The sequence below is a fragment of the Bufo gargarizans genome, chromosome 1 (assembly GCF_014858855.1).
Source record: "Bufo gargarizans isolate SCDJY-AF-19 chromosome 1, ASM1485885v1, whole genome shotgun sequence".
NCBI classification, from domain to species: domain Eukaryota; kingdom Metazoa; phylum Chordata; class Amphibia; order Anura; family Bufonidae; genus Bufo; species Bufo gargarizans.
This window is the reverse complement of record NC_058080.1, coordinates 107,896,359-107,912,314: the sequence shown is the minus strand read 5'-3', so window position 1 is coordinate 107,912,314 and position 15,956 is coordinate 107,896,359. Positions and strand designations below refer to the sequence as shown.

The 15,956-nt window shown below is 39.5% G+C and overlaps 2 protein-coding genes across 3 annotated transcripts in view; one reads left to right on the top strand and one right to left on the bottom strand.

Moving 5' to 3' along the window:
- Positions 1-15,956, top strand: part of SCRG1 (stimulator of chondrogenesis 1) — a 249,313-nt gene that overhangs the window by 165,421 nt on the left and 67,936 nt on the right. The gene's annotated exons all lie outside the window — the stretch shown is intronic.
- LOC122940545 (ecto-ADP-ribosyltransferase 5-like) lies at positions 1,761-9,681 on the bottom strand. Its single transcript, XM_044297148.1, has 4 exons — positions 9,653-9,681; positions 8,110-8,191; positions 2,802-3,490; positions 1,761-1,994 (listed from the first exon to the last, which is right to left on the bottom strand). The coding sequence occupies exons 2-4, from the start codon at positions 8,173-8,175 to the stop codon at positions 1,988-1,990; spliced, it is 762 nt and encodes a 253-aa protein (XP_044153083.1). The 5' UTR covers positions 8,176-8,191; positions 9,653-9,681; the 3' UTR covers positions 1,761-1,987.

Below are 15,956 nucleotides of genomic sequence, written 5' to 3'. Positions count from 1 at the left end.
AAAAAACAAAGAGCTTCATCTAAGTCTCTACAGGCTTAACATGTTAAATGTTCATGATCATGACAGTACAATAAGTACTTATAGTATTATCTCGTAGGGAAAGAGAAACGGCTTGCTAGCGCCCCCTTTTGGAAGAGGCTCTCTTTTAGTCAAAGCTTGACTTTTTACCAAGCTTTGCAACATGACAAGGAAAAATAGCCAAGCCAAATATCCAGTCTCGGACTGGCACACGGGAAGCAGGTGAATCCCCCGGTGGGCCACTTATCAAAGTGGTCCTTCAGTCTCACACCCCCTGCACAAGTGGCACATGGCACATTAGACTGACATATAGATAATCTGGCTGAGATGCTATACAGTACAATGCCTATGTTCATATGAAATACTGAGGATATTATTTAACAAAGTACCTAGTTTATCATCATAAGATGCATCAGATGGTTTAGATGATGTCTAGGTATAGTGTAGTCTGTATCCTTTCCGCAAGGACCACTACATGAGTGTCCATAATAAATCATCTTATGGCATCTTACTGCTGCCGTTGTGTGACCAGGTAGTATATGCATGTAGCTTTACAGTGGGCCCCCAGAAGGAATTTTACTGGTGGTCTCGAGGCACCTCAGGCTGACACTGCAAATATCCAACCTTGTTAAAAAGTCTTTGGCTTATTGGGAGCCACTTTGTTGAATAAATAACGAAACGGTGGAATCTGTTGTGTGCTGTTCAATTTAGGCTGTATCTAACTCATTTTAAGACCTTCTAAGAACCAGATTTTTTTTCATTATGTCCTGATATGTAAAACCATAGAATTCAAAGAGGGTGTACTTAGTTTTACTCGTGACTATAAATAAGAATATTTCCAATCAGTGATAAAAAGAAATCTTTGAAATGGTGAATAATTTGACATGCAACCAGAAACCCTTTTACAGCATATTTTAATATAACATAATGAGAATAATAAAGAATACAAGCATGCACGCTAGCATGTGGGCAGGTGTACACTTAGGCCCCTTTCAGACGGGCGTTGCGGAAACATGTGCGGGTGCGTTGCGGGAACACCCGCGATTTTTCCGCGCGAGTGCAAAACATTGTCATGCGTTTTGCACTCGCGTGAGAAAAATCGCGCGTGTTTGGTACCCAAACCTGAACTTCTTCACAGAAGTTCAGGCTTGGGATCGTTATTCTGTAGATTGTATTATTTTCCCTTATAACATGGTTATAAGGGAAAATAATAGCATTCTGATTACAGAATGCATAGTATAATAGCGCTGGAGGGGTTAAAAAAATAAAATAAAAATTTTACTCACCTTAGTCCACTTGTTCGCGTAGCCGGCATCTCCTTCTGTCTTCATCTTAGCTTTGTGTAGCAACAAGGACCTTTGGTGACGTCACAGTCATCACAGGTCCTTGTTGCTACATAAAGCTAAGATGAAGACAGAAGGAGATGCCGGGCTACGCGAGCAAGTGGATTAAGGTGAGTTAAAAAAAAAAAATTTAACCCCTCCAGCGCTATTGTACTATGCATTCTGTATTCAGAATGCTATTATTTTCCCTTATAACCATGTTATAAGGGAAAATAATAATGATCGGGTCCCCTAGCAACCGTGCGTGAAAATCACACCGCATTCGCACTTGCTTGCGGATGCTTGCGATTTTCACGCAACCCCATTAATTTCTATGGGGCCTGCGTTACGTGAAAAAAAACGCAGAATATAGAGCATGCTGCGATTTTCACGCAACGCACAAGTGATGCGTGAAAATCACCGCTCATGTGAACAGCCCCATAGAAATGAATGGTTCGGTATTTAGTGCTGGTGCAATGCGTTTAACTCACGCATCGCATCCGCGCGGAATACTCGCCCGTGTGAAAGGGGCCTTAATGTTTGCTCGGTTTTTTCTTATGCTTTATTCCTCGTCCATTTGTTCTGAGCAGAGCCCGACTACTGCATTAGCGATGTGAGCAAGATGAGTTTGAAGAATGGTTCATCCATTAAATGCTGTGAATTAAAACACAGTTTGTTAGTAATTGTCCGTCTCAATTAAGGTTCAAATACCTTTACGATATCAAGATTTAAAGGGATTTTCCAGACAGAAATAATAATAAAAAAAAATGTCTTACATCTCTTATGTCCTGCTTCTGTGATGCTGTTTCTGTTCCACTGCTCTCTAGCCTCTGGTCCTGGATCAACACATAGGAAATGACTAGAAATGCCTGCTCAGCCAAATACTCGCTGAGATGGGTCTCTATGGTGGCCAGTGGATGAACGTGCATGAGCCAGGACTAGGTAGCAGAGAGTAGCGGGTATCGAAGCAGTGTTGGAGGTCGGTGAGTTGAGTAATGATTTTTTTTTTCTTTAGCCAATTCTGTCCTTTTATCCATTCTGACACTGTTCATGCTGCCTTGACAGCATCAGAGCAGTGAAGATCTCTTCCATGTGGGAGAAGAAGACTAGTGGTCACCCCTTTGGCTTACCTCTGCTGCATTTGAATAGTAGGTGCCATAACAAACAGGCCAAGAATCGGGGATGGGGGGACAAAACAAAACATAACAATACAGGGCTCCAGGGATCAGGGCCAATTGCTGCACATATACAGTTTTACAATGGCAAACTGGAGACAGGTCCTCTTTAGGGCATTAACCAATTTTATGGTGAAACTGTTGTGAAGGCTCCATGAAGGGTTACACAGCAGGTGCATTGACATGTGCATGGTGCTGATTTATGAGCGCATTAGTTATTTTGTTAACTTGATTGCGTTTATTATAATTAATCTCTATTTCTTGCTCGCCATCATATAAATCTTACCTTTTAAAATAGGCGCAGTTGAAGCGACTTTTAGAAAGTCCTTTACTGATCAAGCTGAAGCTGTGAGTTTCTTTATTAAATGATAACAATTTGAATATCTCATATCCAGGGATCAGTACCTCTTTCTCTGAAGGATACAGAGAAAATCTCTGTATGTCCACCCCTAAACGTGTTTTTATTGTGAAGAACGATGAGTTGCCAAAATTCATAGCTGTTGCTTTATCTGCAGAGGTAGAGATAAACTGACCAAACCGGATACCACCCTTTGAATTGTTAGAAGGTACGAACTGAATATTCCTCACGCCTCTATATACCAGCTTATTGACTTTGTTGGATAACAACCGCACAGCCATAGTCAAGTAGTAGTGCATTGCTTTAAAATTGAAATTCTTCTTGTAATTTTGTATCAGTTTGCCCACATCTCTTGTTGCTTTATTGAAAGCCTTATACATGTTACCTGTATAAGCAACCAGTGCTATCCCATGCTCATTTCGAAAACCTTTTGGAAGCTTTTTTATGTTCAATTTGATTGTTTTCCAATATTGTGCAGCCTGAAGCCAATCATTTGTAAAATCTACATTGGATGCATTTTCAGACTTTAGTATGCTTGGGATGATCTTATCCATCTTCAGTCTGCATCCTTTATATTGATCATCAAATATTTCAGGATTGTCACTCAGTTGTATCTCCTAGATAAAATAAAAAGACTAGGTCATTTTTCAATGGGAACCCTACTTCTGCTGACATTGTACATTACAGACTGTGATTGTATATAACATGGAACAATGTAACTGTATTAAAGGTAGGATCACAATAAACAAAAGTCAAGAATAGACCTTAAAACGTTTGTGCCAAAGCGGATATTTAACATATAACCACAGGGTAGGTTTTAAATTTCTGATCACTGGGGAACCAACCACTGGGACCCTCTTTGATCACTAGAGCAGCCAAGCCCTTGTTCTTTTCTAATGCTCAATAGCAGTAGAAGTTTGAAGGTGGTCACATATGTGCCCTACTGCTCTATCAATGCCTATGGGGAAAACGGAAAGAGCCAAGCGCTGTACTCTTGGGGTGTCATTTTCTAAAGACGGATGTTTCACTCGCCAGCCTAAGGGTACTTTCACACTTGCGGCAGGACGGATCCGACAGGCTGTTCACCATGTCGGATCCGTCCTGCGGCTATTTCGCCGTGCCCGCGGACCGCCGCTCCGTCCCCAGTGACTATAATGGGGACGGGATGGAGCTCCGGCGCAGCACGGAGAAAGCCTGCCGGACTAAAATTACTGAATGTCAGGCTTTTTAGTCCGGCGGCTCTCTCCGTGCACCGCCGTGCTGCGCCAGAGCTCCGCCCCCGTCCCCATTATAGTCAATGGGGACGGAGCGGCGGTCACGGCGAAATAGCCGCAGGACGGATCCGACATGGTGAACAGCCTGTCGGATCCGTCCTGCCGCAAGTGTGAAAGTAGCCTTAGTAAAAAGGCCATCAGATAAGATGCGGTCGATTTATTAAGAGGTGCACTCCTTTTAATGAATTTGCTGCACTTGTGCTGTCATGCGCCAGAAACTGAAATCTAAAACAAACACAATGGGTGTAATTTATGACCAGATATACGCCACTTTTGTGGCGTATATCTGGCGCAGATTCTGTCGCACACACCATGATGAGACAGAATCTGCAACTTTTCCCCCGCTCACGCCAGGTCTAAAAAAGGTGGCATAGCGTGGGCAGGGAAGGGGACGGGCCAGTAGGCTCATTTTATTCATAATTTTGTACTGGTTTAGGTGTAGAAAATGGTCTAAATGTTAGACAGCAAGGGAGCTGTCTTAAATTTAGAATTGGCGGTGGATACGCCGAAGTAATGTAGAGGCTGACGTCTCTACATCACTGCTGCAATCTACTGCCAGCTACAGGGGTTATTAAGACCAGCGTATAAAACGCCGGTCTTAATAAATGTGTCCCAACATTTTTCGCTTTTGTGCTGCCAGCCATGGCGATGTGCACCTGGATGTGCTGACTAACCCCTATTTTTTTTATTTGCAGAAGCTTAAATCTACACCAGCTCACATAGATTTCAGGTATAACTTGCTACCGTTTTCTAGAACAATTGCAATTTTTTGGGCCCTTTCTGTAAGTTCCACCTACTTTTAAAATAAGTAGCAAGAGGTGTAAGAAAAATAATGTAGTGAAACTATAGTGCAATCTGCCATTGCACTGTGTATAAAGCCTTTCGAAATGACCCCCCCCCCCCCCACACTGAATTGATTGGCAGGGTCCTTCCTTGACCAACTCGCTCATTCAAACTCCTCCTCACACTGCAGTTGCGCAGTAGAGAGAAACCGGGTGCTCAAGACCCCTATCCTAGTGATCAGTGGGTGCTAAGGTAGTAGGGTACCCAACGATCAGACATTTATCCTATGGTTATGTGGGACAACCCCATTTGTTAATCATTGATACAATATTTATCTGAAATAATGCATGATTTTTGATGTTATATATGAAATCCACAGGGATTCTGCTTCCTTTCAAATTCAGCATCTCATAAGTACATGAAAGAAGACTGCGTGGTAATGGCTTATTGGTTCATGGTATCGGCTCCATTAGTGCGGACTTACATGCGGATTTGGCGCAGATTTTCCACACGTTGATTTTACTCTCCCCATTGAAGTAAATGGAGAAAAATAAAATTATTTCAAAATCTGCACTGCAGGTCAATAAGCTTGTGCTTTTTTTATAGTATGCAAGCAAAGCCACACTGATGGATTGCAGGGTGGTTGTAACCATGGAAACGAACAGTGTATAATGTGATAGAAAAATGAATACAGCCAGCAAAGGAAGCAATATGGATAATAATACATTAATAAGTAGCTTGTATTAACTTTTTCTACAAAATAAATGCTATGTGTAAAATAAATAAATGCAAAAACAAAATTAACCTCTTTGCTACAAGCACACAGAAATCTCTGTCATTATTTCTAATAGGCTGGGTCTCTCTGAAGAGACCCAGTGTATTAGAGCTGCCGTTCCTATGTTGGCAGCAGGTGGCAGGCCAACATAGGAGATCAGCAATTAGAGAATTACCATACTCCTTATGGGAGTATAGTAGTAGTCTCTAAAAAAACAAAGTAGCTACAAATAAAATTAAAGAAGTTAAAAATGTAAAAAAAATATAAAAATTTAAATCAACCCCCTTTCAATAAAAAAATAAACACATAAATAATAAACAATTAAAATATAAGCATCATAGCCATCATCCTGTCCCATACTATTAAAATAACATACTATTAAAATGAATGGAGTAACAGGAGAAAAAGTATCAAAATGGCTGCTTCTCCATTTTTTCATACCTTCTCTTCCCCCCAAAAATTACGCAAATGTAATCAAAAAGGCACGCACACTCCAAAAGGGTATCAATATGACTACAGATCCTGCAAAACATGATCCCCCACACAGCTCAGTAGACATAACTATACATTATGCATATAACATAACGTATGGGGTTCAGAATATGGTGATGTAGCAAAAAAAAGGGCATAGGTCAGTTTTGCCACATAGGGAATGCCGTAGGGACTAAACCCGTAAAACTCTGGAGGAATTGTGTTTTTTTTCAAATTCCAACCTATTTGGAATTTTTTTGCTTCTTCCCACTACTTTGTATACCACATTAAATGGTGGCATTAGAAAGTACAACTTGTCCAGCAAAAAAACAAGCCCTCATATGGATATGTGAACGGAAAAATAAAAAAGTTATGGCTCAAGGAAGGCAGGGAAGAAAAATGAAAATGCGAAAACAGTTCTGACATGCATTCAGGATGCAGTTTTTTATTGTAGCTAGCTGAAATTACTTAAATCATTCCCACCAGGGTTTAAAGAGGCTGCTAAATTAGCTAAATTGAAAACTGCATCCCGAATGCAAGTCAGAACTGCACTGTGTGCCATCACCTAAGGGTTAAAAAATAAAACTCAATAAAAATGGAAGACCACTGCTAGTCCACAATGTGGCTTCTAGGTCCGCCTAATCGACTGTAAACTAAATATCTCCTATGTAATAATGACTAGAGATAAGTGAATCGATTATAACCTAATCAATTTTGTTTCAAATTTCCCAAAAATTCTACTTCCAAAAGAATTGGAAGTTTTGGCAATATAATTTGGACTAATACATATCAAATTCAGTACACTAGTGAGGGAAACAGGTCAGAGAAGATGAAGACGGAGTATTATATGACACTGGGCAAGCCCCTGGAGGGTTGCCATAATGGCTTGCAGTCAGCCTCGCAACCAATCAGGAGGGATGATATTTTGTCTATTAGGCTCCTTTTAAGATCCCAAGCAGAGCAGAGCTCAGCCACTAATGGGATAGGGTGCGTCTGTCACAGACAAAGCAATTAGACACTCGGTAAAGCAAGTTTAGAGACTTGGGACAGTGTTAGGAACTGGAAAGATGCATTTAGCACTAGAGATAGAATAGAGAGAGATAGTTTATTGTGTATTACAGGGTTGAGCTGTTCACATATACATACAGACTCTGTTGCACAGTTTTTAAAGAGACATTACTCTTTTTTAATGTGCAGGATCCAGCTAGCAGCCCAACTGATATAAAAAACCTTAAATCTACTGGCTGATGATATTTTTAGCATCAAAGTCTTAATGGACACTTCGCAATTGCACCAATTGAAAAGCATATTTTGCTGCATCACCAGTAGGGTATATTTTGGTTACAGAGGTTGCCCGATTGTGCCTTTTTCCCCAAAAACCTGTTGCAAGGTTTCTGCAATTGATAAGTGTATAATAAGCAGAGAATAAGTAAAAGACAAGAAATAAAAAATGAATCCTAGGAGACCTCAGATCATCATACACATCTTTTCAGGGCAATCTGAGCACTTTCAATTTTGGTCGAATCTATTGGTACCCGAATCAGATCTTCCAAACGTTTTACTATAATCAGACCTGAAATTAATTTTAAGACATTCGCTCATCTCTAATAATTACTGTAATGAAAAAGAGACACAATTTAAAAAAAATTTATTTTAGTTGCATTTTGTGCTATTTTCCCAGGTTGAAAAAAAAACCAAAGCAAAACATACTAATATAAAAACGATGCCCTTTATATTAGATTAAAAAAAGCAAAAATAATTTGAATAACTGAACAAAAAAAGCTATTGCTTTCAAACCCACATGTACCAAAACATGTTAAACTGTGTCATTATGAATGGGAAAATGTTCTTAGACTGATTAATGCATTTAAATTGAAATAAATATTGGGCGATCATGGTATGTTTTACAGACTGGATAAAGCCATGTGGATACCTGTGCCAGGTCCATCTTCATATGAAAAGTAAGAAGCATAAGCAGAAAAATGCTCCACTGGTTCATTTTATACTGTTTATATCTGCAAAAGATTTGCAAGGTCAGCAATTTATTTTTAATCAGATTTACAGCAAAACGCTTTCAATTTTTGTAACAATTATTGGAGGTATGGATGATAGGGTTTGTTCCCATATTCTGAAGAAAGGGACATGAAAAATAATGCATCTGTAATAGTGTCCAAATAATAACACCGTACTGTAAAAATATAATACAACATACTATGTAATGACCTTACAATACTACCACACAGTATACAAACAGGGGCACACGGTCTTATAAAACTAAAATTTATATTAAAGGGGTATTCCCATCTCAGACAATGGGTGCATATCGCTAGAACCCGCACCTATAACGAGAACGGAGTGGGGAGAGCTGTGGCTGGAGGACACCGTATTTCCCGGGGTCCGTCCACCACCAAGTGCTGCTCCCCGCTACTCCCATAGAAGTGAATGGGAGCGCACCGTTCAAGCGCGGCCCCTGCTCCCATTAATTTCTCTGGGGCAGACGGAAATAGCCAAGCCAGTGCTCGGCTATTTTCAGCGGCCGCATAGAAATGAATGGAGGGCTGCTGCGCATACGCAGTGCGCCCTCTGTTCATTTCCCTGTTTCCTTGTCATTGTAGGTGCGGGTTCCACCTCTGGGACCCTATCAGACAATGGGGGCATATCCTAGCGATATGCCCCCATTGTCTGGGATGGCAAAACCCTTTTAATTCAAATTGCCTCCATAGCAGTTGCTATGACCCAGCCCAAAATGAACGCATCTTTGCTAATTGCACATATAAAACTATACAAAAGACAAGCCAAATGTCTTAGGTCTATAATTCCATCAAAAGAAGTTACAAAGATACTAGCAAACATGTTCAATGCCCCTGTGTTTGTGCTTACAGCTCACTTAATGGCAGTCATTCATTTAGCATTTACTTATGTCCAACAGGCATTATGGCACAATGCACAATGCAAGAATGTTCAATTATAATAATATGTCTGCTCATAGGACCCTCGCTGTAAAACTTTCAATTGAAATACATAATTAAAAGCATAATGATCTACTTCCCCTTCAATGGTGCTCTCTTGGCCTTGAGTTTACTTTGCACACTATAATAAATGCTCTTCACTGTATCTAAGTGATATCATAAGAGATATTGAATAGTATGATAAAACATCTATATATCTAAACTAAGCTAGAGACATAATAGCACATAAAACTGCTTTCTCAACAAAAGGGGGTCCGAGAACATGCAGGAGTACATATCCTTGAGACAACATATCTTAAATTTTAAAAAGACTAGAAAACAAAGACTATAAGCACCCTTGTATCTACTAGCAATCTATGAAGAGGTGGTCATGATCTTGTAACACAATACATAAGGGTATATATTTAATGTTAGCAATACTAATAATATATATGTATAGTTATGTAGAAGTAATCGTAGCAAAGTTATGAGCACTGTATTCCTAGGCAATTAGATAAATCATCTCACCTTAAGGGATTTTTGATATTCTGGTCAAGTCTCTGTGTCTGGTACTTTAGTTTTGGGAGCACTTTATAAACAGCATTACTTCCTCATTCAGACATAATCTCCCTACACAAACTCTTATCAACGTCAGAAGATTTTAGAGATTAAAATTAGAAAAAACCACAGAGCTGATAATCAACAAGTTCCATTTGCGATACAATATCCACTATTGATATCTGCAATTTGTGCTGATGTGTATGGCAGATGAATGAACTGATGTTTTATAGCATTCATCCTACAAAACAAATGTAAAAGTTGCAAATAAAAAGTATTAAAACTATCCACAGGATAGCACATTGCATAATGCAGGGGTCCAGGCTAAGAGCATGAATGGATTGTTGTTACTATGCTACTATGATGAACGCTAAAGGAAAAAGCACAGTGGATGGAGCTGGAAGCAGAAGGCTGCATCGACTGTGGGGTGGCTGTGCCAGATTACTGCAGTTCAGCTATGACTCAGGAAAACGGGAGCAGTCCTATAGTACAGTGTTCATTTTAGGACATGGTCAGATATCATAGTCACATATCATGATAATGTCACCTTGAGGCAGAATACTCACCCTGATACCTGACCCTGATATCTGACCCTGACTCCTGATTCTGACACCTGACTCTGACTGACTTTGATATTTGACTCTGACATCTGAGTTTGACTTATGCTCTTCATAGGTCAGGGTCAAAGTCAGAATGAGTTATAGATCTACTGTGCATTTGTATGATAAATCATACAACCAAAGAAAGTCTATAGCTGAGCTTATGGCTATGTGTATCAAATGCTGTAAGCTAACATGTTACAGTATTATATGAATGCATAGCTCAGTGGTTAGGTTATAGATTTTTTTATAGGAGTTTTTGAGGTCAAACCCCATTAGCAACCTTAAAAAACAAGTTAATGTTTTTACACATTAGATAAGAGACTATAGATAAGGGCCTACAGCCTCATATACAGTGCTGCTGGGTTCAAAACCCTGTGCAGCCTTTAGAAAAAATGACATTTTATTAAGCCCTAGATGAGAGACAAATTCAAGTGATGTGTGACGCTGATATCTGACTTGTCAGCGTCACAATGACTTTTAGGTTCATTGCATTTTTTTTGTATACTAAATATCATGAATGAAGAAAATCATAAACATTAGTGTCTACATCTATAGCTTAGTGGTAAAATACTTGCTTTACACGCAGTGGACTAGTGAGACTCCTTGTAGTCATATCTTTGCAGCTTATGTTTGGGTGGATGCCAACAAATAATTTCAATAAAGTTATTTACAGATCTGATAATTAGATTCCTTCCTAAAAAATAAGAATACATTATTTTATTGTACAGTGACTCTTTCAAGACAACAAAAAATGAAATAGCACTCAGTCACCTGGAAATAGATGAAGATACAGTAAATTAGTGCCCCCCTTACTATAGCGCTGCCCATGTACTCACAATAAAATAAAAAAGGACTACTTACATCACTTGAATTTGTCTCTTATCTAGGGCTCAATAAAATATACATTTTATTAAAAGTCTGAGAGGGGTTTTGAGCCCAAAAACACTGCATGTAAAGCAAGTGTCTACCACTAAGCTATAGATGTAGACACTAGTGTTTATGATTTTCTTCATCTATGAGATTTAGTATACAAAAAAATACAATAAACCTAAAATTCATTGTGACGCTGATGCTGACCAGTGAAGAAAGTCAGATATCAGCATCACGCATCACTTGAATTTGTCTCTTATCTAGGGCTTAATAAAATGTTTTTTTTTTTAAAGGCTGAAAGGAGTTTTGAACCCAGGAAAACTGTATATGAGGCAACTGGCTTACCACTGAGCTATAGGCTTTCCTTACTTTAGTTTGGGATTTTCTTCATCAATGTGATTTAGCATACAAAAATACGGTAAACCTAAAAGTCATTGTGACGCTGACTAGTCAGGAAAGTCAGATATCGGTGTCACACATCACTTGAATTTGTCTCTTATCTAATGTTTAAAAACATTAACTTGCTGTTTTAAGGTTTCTAATGAGTTTTGAACCCAAAAACTCCAGTAAACAAAGCAATAACTTAACCACTGAGCTATGCACTCACTGTAACATGTTAGCTTACAGCATTTCAGATGCATAACCAGAATCTCAGCTATAGACTTTCCTTTGTTGTGTTATTTAGCATACAAATACACAGTATACAGTACAGACCAAAAGTTTGGACACACCTTCTCATTCAAAGAGTTTTCTTTATTTTCATGACTATGAAAATTGTAGATTCACACTGAAGGCATCAAAACTATGAATTAACACATGCGGAATTATATACATAACAAAAAAGTGTGAAACAACTGAAAATATGTCATATTCTAGGTTCTTCAAAGTAGCCACCTTTTGCTTTGATTACTGCTTTGCACACTCTTGGCATTCTCTTGATGAGCTTCAAGAGGTAGTCACCTGAAATGGTCTTCCAACAGTCTTGAAGGAGTTCCCAGAGATGCTTAGCACTTGTTGGCCCTTTTGCCTTCACTCTGCGGTCCAGGTCACCCCAAACCATCTCGATTGGGTTCAGGTCCGGTGACTGTGGAGGCCAGGTCATCTGGCGCAGCACCCCATCACTCTCCTTCATGGTCAAATAGCCCTTACACAGCCTGGAGGTGTGTTTGGGGTCATTGTCGTGTTGAAAAATAAATGATGGTCCAACTAAACGCAAACCGGATGGAATAGCATGCCGCTGCAAGATGCTGTGGTAGCCATGCTGGTTCAGTATGCCTTCAATTTTGAATAAATCCCCAACAGTGTCATTAGCAAAGCACCCCCACACCATCACACCTCCTCCTCCATGCTTCACGGTGGGAACCAGGCATGTAGAGTCCATCCGTTCACCTTTTCTGCGTTGCACAAAGACACGGTGGTTGGAACCAAAGATCTCAAATTTGTACTCATCAGACCAAAGCACAGATTTCCACTGGTCTAATGTCCATTCCTTGTGTTCTTTAGCCCAAACAAGTCTCTTCTGCTTGTTGCCTGTCCTTAGCAGTGGTTTCCTAGCAGATATTCTACCATGAAGGCTTGATTCACACAGTCTCCTCTTAACAGTTGTTCTAGAGATGTGTCTGCTGCTAGAACTCTGTGTGGCATTGACCTGGTCTCTAACCTGAGCTGCTGTTAAACTGCGATTTTTGAGGCTGGTGACTCGGATGAACTTATCCTCCGCAGCAGAGGTGACTCTTGGTCTTACTTTCCTGGGGCTGTCCGCATGTAAGCCAGTTTCTTTGTAGCGCTTGATGGTTTTTGTGACTGCACTTGGGGACACTTTTAAAGTTTTCCCAATTTTTCGGACTGACTGACCTTCATTTCTTAAAGTAATGATGGCCACTCGTTTTTCTTTACTTAGCTGCTTTTTTCTTGCCATATTACAAATTCTAACAGTCTATTCAGTAGGACTATCAGCTGTGTATCCACCTGACTTCTCCACAATGCAACTGATGGTCCCAACCCCATTTATAAGGCAAGAAATCCCACGTATTAAACCTGACAGGGGACACTTGTGAAGTGAAAACCATTTCAGGTGACTACCTCTTGAAGCTCATCAAGAGAATGCCAAGAGTGTGCAAAGCAGTAATCAAAGCAAAAGGTGGCTACTTTGAAGAACCTAGAATATGACATATTTTCAGTTGTTTCATACTTTTTTGTTATGTATATAATTCCGCATGTGTTAATTCATAGTTTTGATGCCTTCAGTGTGAATCTACAATTTTCATAGTCATGAAAATAAAGAAAACTCTTTGAATGAGAAGGTGTGTCCATACTTTTGGTCTGTACTGTATCTATAACTCATTCTGACTTTGACCCTTATCTATGAAGAGCATAAGTCCAACTCAGATGTCAGAGTCAAATATCAAAGTCAGGGTAATATTCAGGTGTCGGTGTCAGGGTCAGGTATCAAGATCAGGTGTCAAGGTCAGGGTCAGGTGTTGGGATCAGATGTCGGTGTCAGGTATTGGGGTAAGTATTTTGCCTCATACTGACATTATTCTGATATGTGACTATGATATCTGACCATGTCCTAAAATGAACACTGTGTCAGAATAGGCCATCAACCTAAAAATCTCAGAGAAACTCTTTAACTCCAGCTTTACCTATTTTTTAATTATACCCCAGAATGTGCTTCACCTAAAATAAGATAGCCATGTACTTGTTCCCTGATGCTAGGTTCCAGCACTATAACTCTGTTCAGTGATGCTTCCAATCTGGGTCTGGCCTTCCAGACTGGGTCATGTGCACAGCTGCAGCTAATCACTGGCCTCAGTGGTGACATATCCCCAAGAAGCGTGTCACTGCTGGGTCCAGAAGGTGAATGTAATCACAATGCTGGAACCAAGTGACAAGAGCAGGTGAGTTGATTAATTTCTTATTTCATGTGGAGCACCTTCTAGGGCAAAGAATCGCCAAAGACTTATGGGGAGTGTCTGTAGCTTCAGGTCTCTGTCTCTCCTTCCCCTCCCAGCTGGAACATCACAGATCCAAGCAGGGCCCAAAGCGACATTAGTGAATACTAATGAAGCAGTGTTGGATATGGGTAGGAACCCTCTTCCAGCAGAGACTTTTAGTAGATAAATTATTAAACAGGTCTTCAGCAGGATTTGAATTCTAGACCTTTTGTATGTTAAGCAGAAGTGTTTCCATTACACTATAGACATTTTTTGGGGGGAAGGGCTGGATTTCCGGTGCTTAAAGAGCAATTTTCTTTACAGGCATAACAGTAAGTATACAGTATATTACTGAAATGAAAGGGAAAAAATTGTGGCACTTACCAATCACCATAAATAATAATGTGTTCACTATATTGTACAGCTTATTATGATTACAGGAATACCAAATACTGTTTGGTGAGATTTCATACTAAAGATGTTACAAAAACTTTAATGGTTTTTGCTTCATTATTTTTCGAGTAACAATAACTTTTACCATAAAAAAGATGGAAAGCAAAATTTCTACTTTCTAACTTTGAACCCCAGACCATCTGTACAGTGAACAGCTGCTTTATCCACTCCTCTACAAAATAGCTCTTCTCTAACATATGGATTTTTTTAGGGCTTAGAACTTTTAGTAACTATCACAAAAGAGTATTTGGTATCCCTGCAATCATATCACAATATAGTGATCATATTATTTATGGTGATTGATAAACATTGTGAATAAAAATGGGAGAGTCCTGAAATGTCTGATGGCAGCCCTAGATCCAAACCTGCTTGAAGCCCTGCTGAAAAAAAACATCATAATACCTAGCATCGTGTCTACAGGGCAGGAACATAGATGAGGATGTTGTGTCTACAGGTCAGTGCTTTGCAAGCCTTTGCACAACTCAGATGTATACGTAATGTCATTGGGATAGAGAAACAACACAGTGGAAAATGTCAGCATGATGGAGTGCAGGAAAATGAGCATTACAGATAAACAATAACTATTAGTAAGTGATAATGTGACTTTTTTCCCTTCATTTTTTCATTGTTGCGTACCAATGCCATAACATTTTTATTTCTCGATCAACATACCTATATGAGAACTTGTTTTTCGCATGATGAGTTTATTTGTTCCATAACACCATCTTGTGGTTAATATGACTTCTAAATCTGCACCGCAATGCACAGTTCTCCACACTCCTTCCATATGTGTGACTTGTCATACGTGAACTGTGTTAAATACAGAAGCATCGAATAGTAGCATGACAGTGAAGCAACTTTAACATATGTTGTAAAGACTCAAATGTGTAAGATCTTGAAAGTGGGACTTGTATTCTCTCTCATGTAGAGTCGACACAGAGTAATTATATCTCCTCATCCCATTCACTTGAAAGGGGTGAGAACTTGTAATTACAAACGGAAGATGATGCACAGGAAATCTTTAAAGGGGTTGTCCGAGTTATGAAAAAAATATATATAGCACTGAAAATCTCATGGGCAGCAATATATAACTAAGCTAAGCAAGTTTTATGCAAAAAAAAAAAAATATATATATATATATTTCCTCATTTCCCTGGTTCTTTTCTGGCCCTTTGTTTAAATGCAATAAAAACAATCTCTGCCCCTCCCCCTGCTCTGCTAAGGGAGTGAATACAAGTGCTGCCCTGAGTGACATGTCTGCCTGCTGGGAGAATCAGCAGCATGTTGTATGTGTAGGACTACAAGTCCCAGCTGTATAATGACACTGCTAATAGACACAGGATCTTCCCCCTACCTTCTTGTGCAATGCTCTCTCTAGTCTGTCAGCTCCAGTTCCCAGAATTGTCTCCTCAC

Bases quoted from the DNA above. Each gene is read 5' to 3' on its own strand.
- LOC122940545 (XM_044297148.1), bottom strand. From the start codon at position 8,175: ATGAACCAGTGGAGCATTTTTCTGCTTATGCTTCTTACTTTTCATATG. The intron at 3,491-8,109 runs GTATCCACATGG...TATTTTATCTAG, and splicing joins TGAAGATGGACCTGGCACAG to GAGATACAACTGAGTGACAA.